The following is an 18,388-nucleotide window of genomic DNA, read 5'->3' as shown; positions in this document are numbered from 1 at the left end:
TTCTACTATTTGAGATTCTTACTTTTTATTAAAATCTGTTATGCACAGAGGACTTCTTTCAATCTGGTTTCTAGCAGTTATGTTCAAGTGTTCTGTTTGTTTACTTGATAGGTTTAAAAGACCAAGATGAAGAGAGCTGTGCTTAGGCTCCACCAAAGTTCATTAATAGAGCCCTTTCCTTACTGGAAATTCTGTATCTAATAATCCTTTGGTTTGTAGTTGCCTTCACGTCTTGCATTGTGATGGCTAGTTACCAGTTATTGCTTGAGTGATGAAAAACTTTGTTTTCCATCTAATGCGTTTTGAAAAGCTTATGACATAAAAGCTCGTTGTTAGACCTTAAATCTCTTCTGATCAAGGAAAAGAAAGCTGATTAGTTTGACTTTGGTAATGTGAAAAGCCTTAAAACTGCTTCTAAGGAAAGAATAATTAACCAGATAAAACAGCGGAGTGAACTGTGGCCAAATAGTGTTTTCTTTTGTGAAAGACAAAAGGCAATTGATGCAGTGTTGTTTAGTGTAAAGCATTTGACAGACACCAAAAGGGAAGCTTCTAGTTAATGTGGAAGGGAGGAGGACCACTAAGGAAGTGTGAGAAGTAGCAGTTCCTCCTGCATCAGATTGAGGCCAATCACATTTTATCTAGTTTTCCTGAAGAAACAAGTCCTGCTGCTGATGGGAGTTGAGGTACATGAATACAAAGGAGCGAAATGGATTACATTATGAATTGTGATCAAAATGGAATGAGAAATAATGCATGGCTTCTGCCTTGTTCTTGGAAACTTTTGGAGGGAGGGAAAAGCCACCTGTACTACTAGTGTTTGGGATATCTAAATATTAGTAAAATCAAATTTGACAGTGGAATTTTGGAATTCAGTGGCCATCAATTTGAGGGGAAAGCTGCTTAAATATTGGAAATAGCTGTGATGACAAATAGACTAGATTAGTGTTTCAAAATCATGACACAGGTGTGCAATTAGAAGTCCTGTATAATTTTGCATTAAATGGTGTTAAAGTGTCAGGTGTTCTTTACAAACTTCAGGGAGAGAAAAACAATCATTGAATAATCACCTTTCTTTACTGTTTAGGGATCTAGTGATCCACCACTCTTGAAACCAGAAAGGTGGAGCATGTACTTAAACTCACTTCATATATCTCTGTCTTTGTTGAACAGTCAGTCATTGCAGATCTCCAATGTTTGTTTCCAGCAAATTTGAAGGGCTAAGGAAGGCACACCTTTTTCCCATTCTGAACCTGGGCAAAAGAAGATTAGAGGATTAAATTAGTTAACTATTGCTATGTTCTGAATAATCAACTTATTAAAACACTTTTCAGTTTATTTCTCTAAACAGCTTAACAGCGATAAACTTGGGTTGACTGTATGTAGTTAAACTGGTGTTGAGACACTGGTTTGCCACTCTCTGGTAAACTCCAAAAGGTGTCATTGGAAAGCTGAGGTCAGTCCTGCATCTGGAGCTAAGCCTCATGTTGCCTGCTTGCAGCCAGCTGCTCTGTTTCAGTAACTCAGTGGTGGGAGGAGGATCATATGTGATGCATTCTGGTAGGTAGGCAGGGACTGCTGGATTAGATAGTGGTATCTCTGTTGACATGCTTAGGCTTTCAGCGTTTCACAGTAAAACTCCAGATGTTGCTGTCTTTTGTATGTTGCTCCATATACTGAGGCAGGGTTAGTGAAACCAGTACACGAGCTCAGAGCCCTAAAAACACGGGCTTCTTAAATTGGTAAATGTGCTTCAACTTAATGGCCGTGAAGCTTAATTTGAAGTTTTAGTGGATCAAGTGATGTTTTTGGTGTCTTTGTTCAATACACTCCTCTTAAAGTGGTGCTTCCCTATTCTCATTTTGGTTGCCGTGACTGTCACGGCATTAAGCAGACAAAATAGGGTTGGTTTTCCTCTTCTTATTCCTCAGTGACTTGATGTTCTCCTTTGACTCATAAGTTATTCAGAAGAAATAACAGAATATGAAATCGATGCACTCATAAAGGAGGTAAAAAAAGCCCTAGGCTTTGGCTGCATGCAGCTGACCACTTAGTGCAGCAATCTCTTCAGTCTGTCCTCACTGTATATATATATATATATATATATATATATATATATATATATATATATATATGTATGTATTTTCTGCAGCTTTTGTCTTGATTCCTTGTTATCTCATTGAGACTTAAAAAAAACAAACTTCAAGTTATTCTCTGATCGGCCTGGAATGTTGATCTGCTCGGTGTCTGTTGTTTTTGGATGTGATAATAAAGATTCTTCTGTCTCTACTGCTTATGGGAATACCTGTTTTTAATGTACCTGGCTCCAAGATAAGAAGTCCTTCAGGTTTGTGGGTGAATTCTGTTGTTCAGGTGCATACATGGTCTTGGTGCAGTTTTGTCACCTTTCTAGGAAGAATTTTAATGGCTTGATCCCACAGCTGAGATCAAAATAACCCCATCTTAGAATATTCAAGATTTATGTGAATGTACAGGGAAAACTTCCACCTGAGGTGGCCTGCCAGAGCAGACATCTATTTTCTTTTGCAAGCTGCTTTGCAATGAATGTTATCTGTAGGGTTTTCTTTATAGTGTTCTGTTCTTGTTTTGTTTTTGACAGGATGGGAGTTAATGTTTAAGCAGTAAAGAAGTGAGAAAATTCATGAAAGAATGGTCTCTCCCTGTACACTAGGTTTGTTTAGATATTGAATATTGTTTCACCAGCAAAGGTGAGGTTTCTTAATACAGCTGTCGTTTTCCCTTCAACCCTCATGGTAGTGGTCACCTCTGCAGGAAGTGCCTGAGACTTCAGTTCTTTTGATTTTATTGAAACCTTTAGCAAAGAGACCTGGGGATCTCAGTCATTCACCTGCAAGAGCTAAGTTAACCTAGGTCTTTTTTTTGCCCTCAACATACTATATGAGACTCATTTGGAATAGTTTCCCAGTTGCATTTTGCTTTAGAGTGTGTAAATGCTGGTTCCTTCTCTGAATAGCCTTTTTTAGATAGAAAAATATGTCCAGTTGTCATTTATAAAAGAGCCTAAGATGGCTGGGCTGAAGGTAGCCAAGATGGATACCCCATTTTTCTCTGATGACAGATATTTATCCAAGGGAAGGAGAGTATGGAGGAAAATAAGTTTTGTACAAAACATAGGAAGGTAGGAATGTAATACTAAAAATATTTCCAAAGTATGACGTTTCTGTGGTCTGCATTGTATTCTCTTGATGTTTTATGGAAACCCTCTACTGGAACCAAAAATATGTTAGTGTAGTTTTTGGTAGACTTGAGAGGTTAAAAATCAAGCCTTTAACATGCAGCATTGATTGCTTTCTGACTGCCATTACAATTTTGTTGTGTGGGAATGCAGGAGCAGAACTATTTTGCAGTTTCTCAGAGTGTTGGGTAACAAATTCAGTGGCAAAGAATCTGTTTTCCTGTGCATAACTTGAACTTCATTGCTTGTTGTAACAAACGGTTATCGTATTAGTGGCTTTTATATATATATATATTTTTTTTTTTTAAGGAGGATCATTCTTCTGAGATAAGATGGACCTGAATAGTAACAGCGTATGGGTTAGGCCTTCCATTTCTTCAAGTATATTCTGAGCATGAATAGATGTGAAATAGCTAAAGTTCCCTTCATTTTCAGGCTAGTTTTACATGGCTCTAAGCCTATGATGTGGGAATGACCTATGACCTTCCTAAATAAAATTGGCCAGTAGCAGTTTATAGACAACATATGCCATAGATTAAGGTGTCTAATTTTAGGTCTTCTTCTTCTTTTTTTTTTTTTTTTTTTTTTTTTTCCCTGTATATTTAAAAAAACTGGCTGTGCTTTGCTGAGAAATCTTTGGTTTGTATCTCAAGCGGAGCAGAAAATGTCTGTGTGCTTAATATATAGCCTTTTCTTTATAAATGTAATATTTGGGTGTTTTTTTAGTTGGGAGTTAAAATAGTGTGTGATAACTAACGTGTTTTTCAGTGATATTTACTGACAGGATCATAGTGGTCGCATCTCTTAGGAGTAGAGCATGCCTAATTCTTCTTGTATTTTGAGTTCCTTTATTTTAGTTGACTAGAAACATACATCTTAGTTGACTGCTCAAAAAACCCACAACAAAAGAAAACACCCCATAACAACAACAACAAAAAGCAACATAGCAAAAACCTAAAGCGAATATTGGAGAAAAAAAAAAAAAAAAATTAAATAAAAAGAAAAATGTAGCTTTGTACAGCCCATGGACTTCCTACTCCTAGGAAATTATTTGTTTCCTCTGCCTGTCTATCTGCTTTTGTTCTTTCTCTCTGCATCTTGCACCCTCCTGCTTTCCTTTGCTAGGACTTTCAGGAGCTGGAACCCACGCTAAGCACCTGCACAGCTTCCCTGGTGCCCACTCCCAAGATTTCTTACTACTGCCTGATTTTCCCCTGAAGGGTGTTCTCATCTGGATGATAGCTGAAATGCAAATATGTGTAGTAAGCAAGTAGAGAAGCACACATAAAGTCTGCACTTTGACACATCTGTAACATTTGGATGAGCACTGGTTGACTAGTTTGTATGAAAGTTTGTTTTTTATGGTGATTTGTGTTATTGCTATTTCACTTTTATTTACTATTTCAAGTATAAAATACCATGCAAAGAACAAATGTAACTCCATATCCTCAGCTCATAAGATTGTATCAGTGACTAAATTATTGCCAGTAGCTTTCTATTCTTAACCCCTGAAAGCTGTCTCTCAGAATGCTAAACTGGCTAGAAAGAAACAGTTTGTGTGGTTCTTTTTTTACAGTAAACATAGTACCTTTTACCCAGCTGTGAAAAGTAGCATGTTAAGTTCAGCATTCTATGTAGGTGCAAATGTTTCAGTTTTATTCTCACTGTTGCAAATCCTGTTTGTTATTTCATCTCTTGTGGTTTTTTTTGTTGTTTTTTTTTTTTTTTTCTCCCTTCTAACAGTTATTTGATATTTCTGGTTTTCACTTTGCAGCTCAGTCTTTTTCCTTTTTTTTTTTTTTTCCCCACGATTGTAGACAGTTGCAAGAGCAACAAAGGCAGAAGGAGCTGGAACGGGAGAGGCTGGATCGTGAACGAATGGAACGGGAGAGGCTGGAGAGAGAGAGGCTAGAAAGGGAAAGACTTGAAAGAGAGCGCCTAGAACAGGAACAACTGGAGAGAGAACGGCAAGAAAGGGAACGACAAGAGCGCCTAGAAAGGGAGAGGCAGGAAAAGGAGAGGCAGGACCGAGAAAGACTTGAACGACTTGAACGGGAAAGGCAAGAGAGAGAACGACAAGAACAGTTGGAAAGGGAACAATTGGAATGGGAAAGAGAGAGAAGAATTTCAAACGCTGGTAAGAAATTCAAAACTGAGTGTGTTCAAGTACCATGCTCCTTATGTGTTCGGGTGATGGAGTGAGAGACGACAAAGGGCAGTGAGTATAGTTGTTTGAGAGTAGTCAGTGCCTGACTTGCAGTTGCTGGAATTGCTTCATTTCTTAAGGGAAGAAATCCAAGATCTTTGACTTGCCTGTCATAATGTTCCATTAATCCTGAAATAAAATACTTAAATTGTTTGTTCACTCCATTGCTTTACTTCTTGGTTGCTTAAAGAACTTGAATCATATTGGGCATCTCCAGCATTGGTTAAAGTATGATCAGTTAAGATATCTAAATATTCTGTTGTTGTCTTCTCTATTTAAACAAGGTGTGTTCTCAGCACATAACATGACGAGAAATGATTAGGCTGAGTATTTTAATGTAGAGGGTACGTACCTACGTAAGGTGAATTAGTGCTGTGAGAAATGCCTTCGAGTATGAAGTCTTGCTTCGTTATGATTGTAGTAAATTTCAGTGGGATGTATTTGTAGATAATATACTGCCTGTGGAAATGCATCAAGCGACAATTGGAAGCTTTCTCACATTGGTAATATAACAGAACGTTAGTGAAGCGCTTCTTGGTTGTTTGTCAGCAGCTACCTCAATTTTACAGAAGTGAGGTCATGGTAAAAATGGATACATTGTGTAAAAAGCTGAACATTTTAGGAAAGGGATTTTATTGGTAGCTTTATTCCAAGTACTTTGAAGTTTGTGATGGAGTGTTTTGTAGGGGAGAGAAAGGTAATATTTACATGCTGCCTATGGTATGAGTTTGTATTAGTGGAATTGCTTAAAAAGGAAAAAAGTTAAGATCACTACACTTGCTTGCAATTTGCAACAAAACAAGAAGGTGAAAGCTGATAAGACTTGATTAATCAACCCTGTGTCTAATCCATCTCACAGGTGGGATTTGAGAAAACTTATCCTAGAACACACTTGTAAATTCAAATGTTGGCACAAAAATAGTTGGTAAAATTTAAAGGAAGCTGTTTATGTTATGTAAAATTTTCCTAACAGTATATTCACTTGTGCCTAATCCGCTGGTACTAACTGTAGTCTACATTTATACATTTTGTTTGAATGCTGGTTTTGTTGCTTCATTAGCTCCCTTTTTCTCTTTCTCCTTTTTTTATCCTGCCTTTGCTGCTGCTTTCCATCTTCTGTCCAGCTCCATCTTTCGACAACTCCCCGTATAGCACTCCACTTCCTGAATACTCCAGTTGCCAGCCTCCTTCAGCACCTCCTCCATCATATGCAAAAGCAGTCTCAGCACCAATGTCAGAGGCCACACCGGAGTATGCTGTAGTGACTTCTGCACCACCGACTTCCACTCCCCCTACACCGCCTCTAAGGCACTCTGCATCACGTTTTGCTACATCTTTAGGCTCAGCTTTCCACCCAGTTCTTCCCCATTACGCTACGGTTCCTCGTCCACTGAACAAAAGTTCTCGGCCCCCTTCTCCTGTGAATGCCCCGGCGACGTTACCTCCAAACCCAAAGCCAGTTGCCTGGTCTGCGCCCAGTTTTGCCCCGCTTCCCCCATCACCTCCAGTAATGATAAGCAGTCCTCCAGGCAAAGCCACCGGTCCGAGACCAGTCCTCCCAGTGTCGGCTTCTAATCCAGTGGCTCAAATGCCCGCATCTCCCACAGCTTCTAATGGGCTTTCTGAGAATGTGACTTATGCGGTTCCTTCACCTTCTACCTCAGGTCCAACTCCACCTCCGCCGCCTCCTCCCCCACCACTGCCTTCCTTTCCGCCTCTGTCACTCTCTGGACCTCAAGCTTCTCCTTCTCCAAACTCCCCTAATGCCTCGACTCCCTCATCCAAGCCTAGTGTTCTCCCTTCTCCCTCTGCAGCTACCCCTGCCTCTGTTGAGAATTCTCTAAACTCTGTGCTGGGAGACTCCTCTGCTTCTGAGCCAGTCTTGCAGGCAGCCTCTCAGCCGATTGAACCTACGACCCAGCAGGGTAAGGCTTTCTGTTATTGCTACTAATTCACTAATGAGGATTGCAGTCCAAACCAATTTGTTTCAAAGCCCTTAACTGCCCTGAAGAATTAATGAAATGCTTCAAAAGTTGCAGTGATCTTAATACCACAACGAAATATCATTTGGAAACTGGTAAGGGTCAAGAGCCGGCGAACTGTGATCTATCATAAGTAAAATCTGGGTTTCTTATCGGTTGAGAACAGAGCTTGTTGAATACTTTCTTGGTAAATCTTGCACTTTCAGGTTATAGAGATGATTGTATTAATAGGCAGCATTGTTAGTTTCCTAATGGCAGTTGAAGCAGAATGTGTATGTGGTTTTTGGACATGTGAATGACCTTAAGTGGGGAATAATTTAACCCACTTTGATAATTGTAGCGTAGCTTAAATTTTTGAAAGTAGGGTGTAACAACTGCAGTACCTCTTTTTCTTCTGTTTTGTTGTTATGTGCTGTGTGCACACTTAAGGTGGTCTTACAGTGTTCTACCAGCTTAGCAGGTGACAGTCTTAAAAGATACTCTGCAAGTATATGTGATTTACATGGAGTAAATCTGAATCCTGTTTTATATTAACAGACATAGGTCGTACATACATAAATCTGCAGTAGAGCAGCTTAGGGTTTGGATAGAGAGGATCCAGGGGAATAAGTAGCTTCATCATACGCAGACCATGCAGAGTTGATCCTGTTGATGCACTGTTGTCTTGCATTAAGTTGTGAGCTGCTCTGTGATTGAGTTGGCAGTAGCGTGAGTGGCCTTGGTTTTGTTATGGGATGAAAGCAGGTATTCAGATAGTGAGTGACTGCTAAAGAGTTTAAAATATGTTTAAATGTACACGGGGGTTAGCATATTAGGAAGCCAGTGAGTCTCACATGTGAAATAATCCCTGCCTTTACAGATTGCAGTTTGCAGGAGGAATGTGTGGGGCTCTTTTCTTAATCATTGGTTCTGAAATTGTTCCTACAATATAATAAGCACTTCAGCAGTAATCAGAATATTCTTTCCTCAAAACACATTTTGTATGTGAATTTAAAAGATTAAAGGACTCATAAATAAAAAATGGAGGAGACTGTCCCTGTCAGCTTCAAATATGTCAGTCTTCTAACTCACTAATTGGTATCTGTGTTTAATTATTAAAGTTGATTTCTGAGGTACTTTTTAGAGGAAAGATTTTTATGCAGGCTTAGAAACAGGTGTTGGAACTCGTGCATTTCCAGGGTTCAGATGTTTGGGTGGTGTGTTAAGTGATGTTGATAAAATGAGAAGTCATTTTCTGTTCAGCAGTATTTCGAGAAATAATGCACTTCTTCTGCAGTATCATATTCTTACTTCACTTGACTATCTATAAAAGCTTTGCCTGTTTCCCTTCAGAAGGTTCTTGGTTGCAGCACAAAACCTGACTGGAAGGTTATTGTTTTTAAATGGCTCTGAAATTGTCTTATCTCTTACAGCGTGCTATGTAATACTTCCAGTGCATTAGTAAGAATGGTCTCCCCTGCTGAAACTTGCAATTTTTCTTGCCTATTAAAAAAAAAAAAAAAGATACCGGTATTCTCATATACAAAGAACCTGTATGGCAAGTGAATTATCTTCAATATCCTCACTATAGGCTGTTTGTTTGTTTTTTTTTCTCTTTGGCATTAGGTGTTGTCCAAGGACCACCTGCACCTCCTCCCCCACCCCCGCTGCCCCCAGGCCCAGCCCAGGCCTCAGTAGCAGCCCCGCCACCTCCCGGCCCACCGCCACCACCGCCACCTCTCCCTCCTCCATCAGGGCCTCCACCACCACCACCACCTCCTCCGCTTCCCAGCCAAGCTCCCACTGTTCCTCTCCCACCTCCTGCTCCCCCTCTTCCTGCTTCGGGGTTTTCAGCTGGATTTGTGTCTGAAGAAAATCGCCCTCTAACTGGACTAGCAGCTGCGCTTGCTGGAGCCAAGCTTAGGAAAGTATCACGGGTAAATGCGATTATTTTGTTTCTTTTTCTAACTTGTATTTCTAAGTTCTGTGTTCCTGATCTGGCTGTAGTTTTTGTTTCAGCTTAATAGCAGTGTAAAATATATTGTGGATAAGCTTAACTTGTTATTAAAAAGCATTACAGGGCGTGCTATTCACCCTTTGTATTCCTTATTCAACTGTTTCTTTCTAGTATGCCAGCTTTGCTTATTTCAGCTTATGCTGTTGTCAGCTGCAACTTCATTTGCACATATTTTATGTCTTACAAAGGGTGAAGACTCCTCCAGTTCGAGTGGAGGAGGAAGCTCTGCTCCATCTAAAACAGACAGTGGCCGTGGAAATGGGCCGCTTCCCTTGGGAGGCAGTGGCTTAATGGAAGAAATGAGTGCCCTGCTGGCCAGGAGGTAGGTAACAGTTTCTGTGCTGGAGCTGCGTAATCATCTTAGAGGGTAGGATTTTTGGTGTCTGTTTTCAGCCAGCTAAAGATCAAACAAACATCTACATGCTCTTGTGGTTGTTTATTGAAGTTGAGAACATTTTGTGAATAGCTGTTTTTACTCAAGTACAAGTGAGTACTTTTCTTCTCTGTAAGTCTTTGTGCAGCAGTAGGGGTTACAAACTTTAAGGAATTGCAAAATCTTTTTGGCAAGAGGGCTTCATCCCTGAAAACATTTTTGGAAGTTGTTTAACGTTAATATTCAATTATCTAGATATCAAGCTGTTCATATCTTTAATATATCTTTAATTACAATGAACAACGCTCTTTCATCTTAGAGCCATGATGATCTTGGTAACTCTTTTCTCTGCCTGTAGGAGAAGAATTGCTGAAAAGGGATCAACAGAACCAGAGCAGAAAGAAGATAAAACTGTGAGTTGAGAAATTTTATCTACTTTGCCTTACTTGATATTGGAAAAAGATCCTAATGCACACAAGATAATCCTTATTTTACCATATTAATATACATTGTCTGTTTTGTGAATTGTATGTCGTGTGCTCACATGTAACATTATTGAGCAGCACCATTAAACCTCTATAAAAATTGTTCTAAATATTGAACTGTTGAGATTCATTTGCTAAATACATGAGAGTCAAAAGTATTTTTTTTTTCTCTGCCACTCCTGCCTCTCTTCTTCATCTTTTTCTCTTCCCGTTTAATCAGGAAGAATCAGAGTCTTCAACCTCTAAGGCTTCTTCAACAAGTACACCTGGTAAGCAGCATAGATTTGTGAACATTGAGACTCTTAATACTAATTTAAAGATGAATCTGAATCAACTGTGTTGCATTTTTGGAGTCTGGTACTTACCTCATGAGCACTAACTGGCATTTTACTGTAGAATGGCATCCGCTGCAGCTCTGTGTTTAATATAGCAGCCTCCTGTGTCTAACCTCTGAGGCTGGTCCATGGAAACAGCAGTGAATGTGAAAGCAGGCTGTCTTTTCAATCATGGCAAAACACACTGGGAAATCAAGGAAACAGTGGAAGTGGCTTCTTTAGGTGTTGTGATAACAAGCCCCTCCAAACTTTTTTGAAATGTCAAATGCATCCAGGCATGTGACTGTTACATCACAGAGAACAGATGCCACTTCATTTCTTGGTGGTATAAAATATTCTGATAATGTTATGCATCATCATTGGAATGTGTCTATTTAATATTTAAGAGGATTTTTTTTAACATATTAAACAGTTACGTCAAAAAATTCAAAAACATAGTTGCAACAGTGTACTATGGGGCAGGATGGTACAAATCATGTTCAAAGAAAGTTTTGTTAGTAGACAAGAATTAAATGCAGAATTTCCAGTGAGATGCTTAGAAACGAGGATCCTAAATTTTTAGGAAGAAGTAGATCTGCCTTCTAGAACAACAGGTTCATTGCTACTATCATGAATTTAAATGCAAGGATATTGCCATCTCTGTCCCTATTCCCCCACATCACGGAATTGATCATGGTACCAGAGCAGTCTACTCTTGGTAGAGGAGCCTTTGGTGAAAGGATTTTGATGCAGAAGTTGGGTGAGGGAATGAGAATGTCATAGTGGCTAGCATGGTGGTTAAAGTTGACCTTTCATAGGAGCCAGTTGTCTGAAGTGTAAGGATGGAAAAACCTAATCACATTGTTGCCAAAAGGTAGAAGTGTATTTAAGAGTTGTACCTGTAAGGAAGAAGAATATTTTCCTTGCTTTCCAGAAACTTGAGGATCGATTGAAATATCAGGGCTACCAAGTGGAGGAAGTGAATGAAACAGATGTATAAAAAAAAATGCTATTGTGAAGATGAATCCTTTCTCTGCCCTGTTTGGTGGAGTTAAAGAGTGGTGGTCGTTTTTGAGTTCTGTATCTTTGAATGAGGAAATGACAAGTTATGGACTGTGGTGATTTTTAGATGCTCTGTGTAGTGTTTCTTTATGGATAAGTTACTAGTAGTTGCATCAACCATATGCTGAGCAGTCTGAACAGTAGATCTGTCATGATAGTGCTTCTAGTGTTAATTTGAACAAGCTGCTAAAGCATTAAGCAATTACTCTTTGTTCAGTTGTGGCATATGCGTGCTTGATCTAGTTGTGTATTTGTCTAATTGCCATTAACAACGTGATTGAAATTGTTTCTGTCATGGAGTTATCTAGATCAATCTATGTCCATGACAAGGGAGCGGTCCCTCCGGCCCCAAAAAACAGGAGGGGAGGGAGGAAGGGTAGGGAGATGGGAGCTGGGCTCAAGGAAACAAACAGACACGATTAGACTAATAAGTCCATCTCTGCAAATTGTATATTCCTTGCAGGAGAGTAAACACTTTTTATTTAGCTTTATGCAACTGTGTAAGTTAAAACATGTTAAGTAACAGAAACAAAACAAGCTCAGAACTATACAGGAGGCTACAGACATGTGAAACTTGAATGGTTTTGCTATTTCAGCTGGGTAATAATTCTCATCATTGGGCAGGTTGTGGTCATGGTGAAAGTTCCCTCAAATAATTTTGCAGATACAGCTCCAAGGCAGGATTAATCCTGAAGTGTGTTATAGCAAATCAATAAAGTTACATAATTTGTTAACATGCTAGGAAGATTCTTAGTTTAAAAGCATACTCAGCCAGTATCTGGAGCTGACTGGTTATTGTTCCAAAATTCCATGTTCCACATCTAAGGCAATAAAGTACATCAAGTAAGGCAGACTATCTTCCATCTGTTTTCATTCAACTGACATTTACAGTGCGTACAGCTGAAGTGAGAAATAAAGGTGCTATCACAACTTAAATGGTTGCAGGATTAAAGTAAGATGAGGTAGCTTAGTGTAAAGGAACTAAGGCAATGTAATTTTAAACAAAAGATTGACTTCGCCTGATACTTAAGATTTCTCACAAATCTGTACAGTAAATAGAAGACAACAATGTTTAATCTTCTTTTAAATTTATTTTTTACAGAATTAACAAGAAAGCCTTGGGAAAGAACAAACACAGTAAATGGAAGCAAGTCACCTGTTATATCCAGGTACTCCTTTTCATACCAGTAGCTATTTAGAAAGATATTTTTGCTGCCTTGCTCATGCTGCTAAAGATCTTGTGCTGAAGTAGCAATAAAATAATCATATTAATATTATTAAAGCAAGATTTATGGGTTGAAGAGTGCTACTATGAAACTGATTTTAGAAATGCTAACTAAGTATAAAGTGTTGCTTTTGAGGAATGCTGATAAGTGAAATTTTGGTAGTAAAAGTGAAAAGCCAAAAGATCACTTAACAATTGCTGTGGTCTGTCTTTGCCTACAGAAATGTTTTAATTCTATTCCCTTACATTAAGTCTGAAATTTCCTGCAATGGAGTCCAAGTTCGGTGCTATCATTTGTATGTTCAGTAATAAATCTACCGAATAGCTTTTCTGCTTTCTATTTCTGTGCATATTATACTCCAGTAACTTACAATGTCTTTGAGCTTGAAGCTGATAACTTTGGTGATGTCCACTCTGCTATACTGCTTTACAAGCCTTGACTTAGTTTCTTCTATCTACTCCCCACCCTGGTAGATCTTGCATGCTTTTAACAGAGCTTTCTTATTTTCAAGCACATAAAGGTATAAAAGCATTGTGTGGAGGAGAAACTTATCACAGGAAAAAAAGAACTTGTGAAAGGAATCCTAGAAAGAGTGTTTTAGATTTCATTCATTTGAGCCATTGGCTGATTTGACTCTTTGGACACAGGTTCTGTGTATATACAGTTGAAGGGAAAGTGGTAGTTGCCCTAATAAACAGGGCACCTTTACTTATCAGGTTGCTTTGGGAAGTCCAGAATGCCTTTATCTCTTCATTTGGCCTGTCCTTACAGCTGTGGTTCCTATTGAACTATTGCATTGCAGCCTATTTCTCTGATGTTTTTTTTCAGTTGGTTAAATGGAAGGGTTACTGTAGTCTGTTTTAAAAGGTTTCCTGACCTAGAAGACATTACATACGTTTCAAGACCACTTCAGATACGTTAAGAAAATCTCTGCGAGCTTTTGTCTTTATCACCCAATGGAAAATGTTGATAGAATGCAGACTGATCAGAGACTCTGTTAATGTATTCTCCATAAGCACTTAAAATTAACGATTCCTTGTTGACCAAATATCATTATTACTTTCCAGCACTGGCACAGCCTACCGGTAGGTGCCATAGCATCCATTTTAGAATTGCTAGTAAAGTTTTCTAGGTGGTGCTTAGTTTACTGTGCCAGGCTGAGGACTCTTTCATGGACTGAGGAAAGAAGAAGGTATTAATAGCTATTAATAAGCTATTAATAAAAGTCTCTCTGAATTATCTTTGCATTGTTTACAACATTTGCTACAATTTACATGTCTAACTTCAGAAACAGGTTGTTAAAAATTTCTTGAGTTATTTAGTGAAAAGATAGTGCTTCTTAAAGCTTGCCAGAAAGGGGATATCTTTCACCTGTTCGCCTAGAAAACCTGCTTCTGAACTAAACAGAATGTGGTCTTTGCCAGGGATTACTGGCAAGTAATCAGAGTTTTCTTTTGAGAGCTTCCAAACAAAAAGACATTAAAGGATTTGTGATTCAGAATGAGTGTTCTAAATGTTTTGAAATAGGTACTATCCTACTTAAAAGTAGGGCTTTTTTTTCTAGCACAGATTTTTAAGACTTGAACGATGTGCTTTTCACATGTTTTGGTACATTCAACATAAAGCTCTTGGAACATAATTAATGAGACTCCATTGTTTTAAAACTGAACGTAATTAAGTTCTATTATAGCTTGTTAAGGTAGTGTTTCTTCCCCCTCATAGACGGGAATCTCCATGGAAAAACCTCGTTTCTGAAAACAGGTTCTATGATTCATTAAACAGGTATCATCCTGTTGGGACTTGAGACTTTGTAATAACTGTTATGACCAATTCAGGGTTGGACTTTTTGTACATTGATTGGTAATCACCACCCACATTATGAGGTTCCTCTTTGCAGTCTGATTGTCCAGTTGAGCTCTCTTTTGGAATGATTAAAAGCAGGTGGTTCCAAAGGCATATTGAGGTGATTCAAGAACCCATTTGAAACTCATAATAAATGCTGGATTTCTGGCAGTCACCTAAGAAGTTTATAGTTTCTGTTGGGTGTGCCACGATTTGGGCAACCTGCATTATTTTGAGAAGCAGCTTTTCAGAAATGTTACTTAAATTGACTATTCCCATGTATCTTCCAAATGACTTTTCATTTCTGCTCTTCACAGGTTAAATAAAAGTAGCAGATTTTACCTGACCTAAGCATGTGAAAGAATAAAGAACTCATTAAATATAAAAATATTGCTTCTTTCAGGGGAATATTCACAAGTTTTAAAATATTGTTGTATATTTCTAGCTGTAAATTTCAGTTTCTGTAGCACTGATCATAAAACACTGCCGTTGAAAGCCTTTGGGTGTTTTAAAAGCTTTCCACAGTTAAGCTTCTTATAGAGTCCCTTTAAATTATTCAGTCAAATTCTGGCTTTGTTTTTCCTCAAAGCACTCAGTGTGGTGAATACTTCATCTTTTGTATGAAAAGTTCGACTTCTAGCTACTCTGCTCCTCTTGGGTGGTGTATTCTGCATGTTGGCACGGAATGTCACCTTTATCTTGCATGTTTGGTTTAAGATGCTTTAGGAACTATGAAGATTGCTTCACTGTCCTACTTGGCGATGCTATGAAAAACCACATGGGAGAGCTCTGTAGCCATCTCAGGGCTAATGGTTGAGATGTTCTATTTGCTAATATTCATAGCTAACGTGTGTCTTAATGGCAGCTGCATTCACCATTTATCTTTCCTCTGAGCAAACAGAAGAATGGAAAGAAAAGAATAATGTGTGCAGGGGGAAGGCAGATATGACTGACAAGTAATTACTAGTTTACAAATTATGATCTTCTGTGTTTGGTAAAATGAAGTCTTGCAAGACTTCTCAGAGAAAGTTGAATGCATTCCTACAACTGAGTGACAGAGTTTACAAAGGGGTTTACCCACTGAGCCTATTGACAGGTACTTGTAGGAGTAGATAGCGTACAATTGGCAGATTTTCCTTTTTATTGTAGAGATCTCAGGGAGAAGAGTAGTAGATCCTTGTTGTTCCTGGATTGCTTGTTAGGAATTGCACTTGGGAGGAAATGGATTGCTGGTTTGGGGGTTTGGTTTTTTGTTGTGGGTTTTTCAGTCTAGTTCAGTAAATAGTATAATGCTGTAGTATATGGAAACAAAACGATAGTTAATCATCAGAAACAATATACCAGGAATCTGAAAAGCTCGTGCTGTTCTGCCTGGAGTCAGACAGTGCTTGAACTGTCAGATAATAACTGCAAAAGTAGTTTTCTGAAAGTCAGATGTGTGATGAAGCATCGACTGACAAAGTTTCCATCTTGATAGAGAGATAAATAATTCTTTTTTTTTAAATTATCCTTTCAAAAGGAACTTAACACTGTCAGCACCTAGAGATTTTTGTAAAAGTTTGCAAACTGTGGTTTGTTTTCATAGCATTAGCACACACTGTAGATCTTCTGGTGGCTACAAGGTGAAATCTGTTATCCAGCTGCTTCTCCTGTAAAGCTACGATGTATTTCATTTTCTATCTTAATCAGTGGGTCAGATATTTCATTTCAGTGTGTTTCAAGTCAGGTAATGTTATCAGTGTCTGTTTTACAACTCATGTTTATTCTGATCTGATCCCATCTGAGGAACAGAACTGGCATAACAACATGAGATGTTCCTGCATCTGTTTTGATGCAAAGTCCAGCAGCGGAGGAACAGTTAAACGTTGCTTCTGCTGACTGTATTGTTGGGTTAACTGTTGGCAGTTTAAATCCAGGGCTGGTGCCACTGGGCTGCACACAAGTAACTTCTCAGGGCGCAGAAATAAACATGAAACAAACAAAACTGAGAGAGATCCACCGCTCACCTGTCTGCACTGGTGGTAACTGTGCTTTTGTTAGCAGTACAAATGGATTCGGATGTGCAGGTTTAAAATGTTATGTCGCCAGTATTAGTTGGTAGCTATGAGCTTGTATGGCAATGGGGCCAGATCTTTCAGTGTAATTAATGTTACCCTGTGCAGTTTGGAAGGGAAAAAAATCTGCTGTGTTTGTGTCCCATGTTGTTTCTTCTTTTTATTTTTTACAAAGGGAACCAATAGGAGGTGAAAGTTGGAGGGCGCAGACACATGGGGAAGGTTTTTACTACCAAAATGAGAGATTAGTGTCATTGAGTGTGATGGTTGTGAGTCACACTTGAATTGTTCTCCTTTGATTAGCAAATAAGAAAATCTGTCAGACTTTTAAGTCATCAAGACATTCTGTTAATGCTAGGAAAAAATAGTGTAATTAGACTGCTTCATCAGGGATGAGCTACTGTATTGTAAGGGGAGGTGAGTGACACCTGAAGGTATTGGCTTGGTTTTAAAAATACAAAGAGGCTCACTTCTTTTTCTTCTGAGTGAGAGCACGGCTTGTCTGCAAGCTGAATTATTTTTTCCATTTAATTAGGTATTTTTAAAGCAGTGGATTTGCTGCTTGTGTTCATCAGGTTTTGCTGTATTCTGGAAAAAAAATAATTGTGTGAAAGCAAATAAGATGCAGAACTGTACCTTTCCTGCTGGTTTATCTTTTGCTGTGCCTGATCATCTTCCACCTGAACAAATAAGGTTGCACAGGCAACAGATCTTGAAAAAGGCAGTGTTTGGTGATTTCCTCCTGTGTATGAATGAGAAACTGGGCTTAGACTAGGATTTATTTGTTCAGTGATGCTACATACATGGACAGTGGAATAGGACCCGGTTTATTCTACTAATACCTTATCCTTCCTTAAGTATAACATACTAAGGTAATTCTAATGTTGGGGAAACATCTTGAAATTAACTGCCAGCAATTCTTCTATTTGGTTTTTTGTTAGTTTGTTTAGCGTTTTGTAGACTAACAAAGAATGTTAGACGGGATGTAAAAACTAATTCAGGATGGCAGAACGTTCTTCCCCCACTTGTCCCATGCCATCATTCAGCTTTGTTTTATACAGCCATTTCTGTATTCCTGCTGTTAGCCGCTAGCTTCCATCTCTGCTCCTAGCTGTGTGTATACAAGGCCCTTTGAAAATGTATTACGTACATGAGTTTGAGAGTTGCATGTTGGGCAGATGGAGGAGATCGGGAAAACAGAAACACCATGACTGAGAATTCTCTTATTGTGGAATTTTGTGTTTTAACAATGCAGAATGATCTCTGTAAGCAGATTTTAAAAGTCGTAGAGTGTTTCATATCCTAAACGTTCCACAGACCTAAAAATGAGAACATCATCTCAAATATTGTATGGTTAAACCTGCTGCTGTTAAAATATTTGTTCTTAGAATCTTTAGAAAATGATTTATTAACTAATACAGAAACCTTTGGAAGCCAGGCTCCTGCTCAAAGAAGGAATTAGATGAGCTTATTCAGTCTTGTCCTTCCAAGGGTGATGCCACAGCATGCTTTTAGTTTGCAGTGTGTCATGGTTAGAGGGAGTGCTTCTTTGACAGCCTCTTCTGAGATAAGGAGGTAGTTTAAAAGGGGAAAAATAAAAGTATTTGGTAAGGAGATCTGTTTTTCATATA

General features: G+C 38.7%; 1 protein-coding gene across 6 annotated transcripts in view; it reads left to right on the top strand.

The window, feature by feature from the left end:
- ENAH (ENAH actin regulator) overlaps positions 1-18,388 on the top strand; it is an 85,029-nt gene that overhangs the window by 60,740 nt on the left and 5,901 nt on the right. The window contains exons 5-12 of one of the 6 annotated variants that reach the window (XM_072332363.1): positions 5,035-5,354; positions 6,548-7,348; positions 9,011-9,321; positions 9,590-9,723; positions 10,133-10,187; positions 10,480-10,528; positions 12,738-12,804; positions 14,584-14,643. In XM_072332363.1, coding sequence (XP_072188464.1) covers positions 5,035-5,354; positions 6,548-7,348; positions 9,011-9,321; positions 9,590-9,723; positions 10,133-10,187; positions 10,480-10,528; positions 12,738-12,804; positions 14,584-14,643 — 1,797 coding nt within the window. The remainder of the gene's footprint in view (positions 1-5,034; positions 5,355-6,547; positions 7,349-9,010; positions 9,322-9,589; positions 9,724-10,132; positions 10,188-10,479; positions 10,529-12,737; positions 12,805-14,583; positions 14,644-18,388) is intronic. The other 5 variants (XM_072332365.1, XM_072332364.1, XM_072332367.1 and 2 more) reach the window with 5 other exon arrangements.

Source organism: Excalfactoria chinensis, chromosome 3 (genome assembly GCF_039878825.1).
Source record: "Excalfactoria chinensis isolate bCotChi1 chromosome 3, bCotChi1.hap2, whole genome shotgun sequence".
Classification (NCBI taxonomy): Eukaryota; Metazoa; Chordata; class Aves; order Galliformes; family Phasianidae; genus Excalfactoria; species Excalfactoria chinensis.
This window is presented reverse-complemented; position numbering and strand designations above follow the sequence as displayed.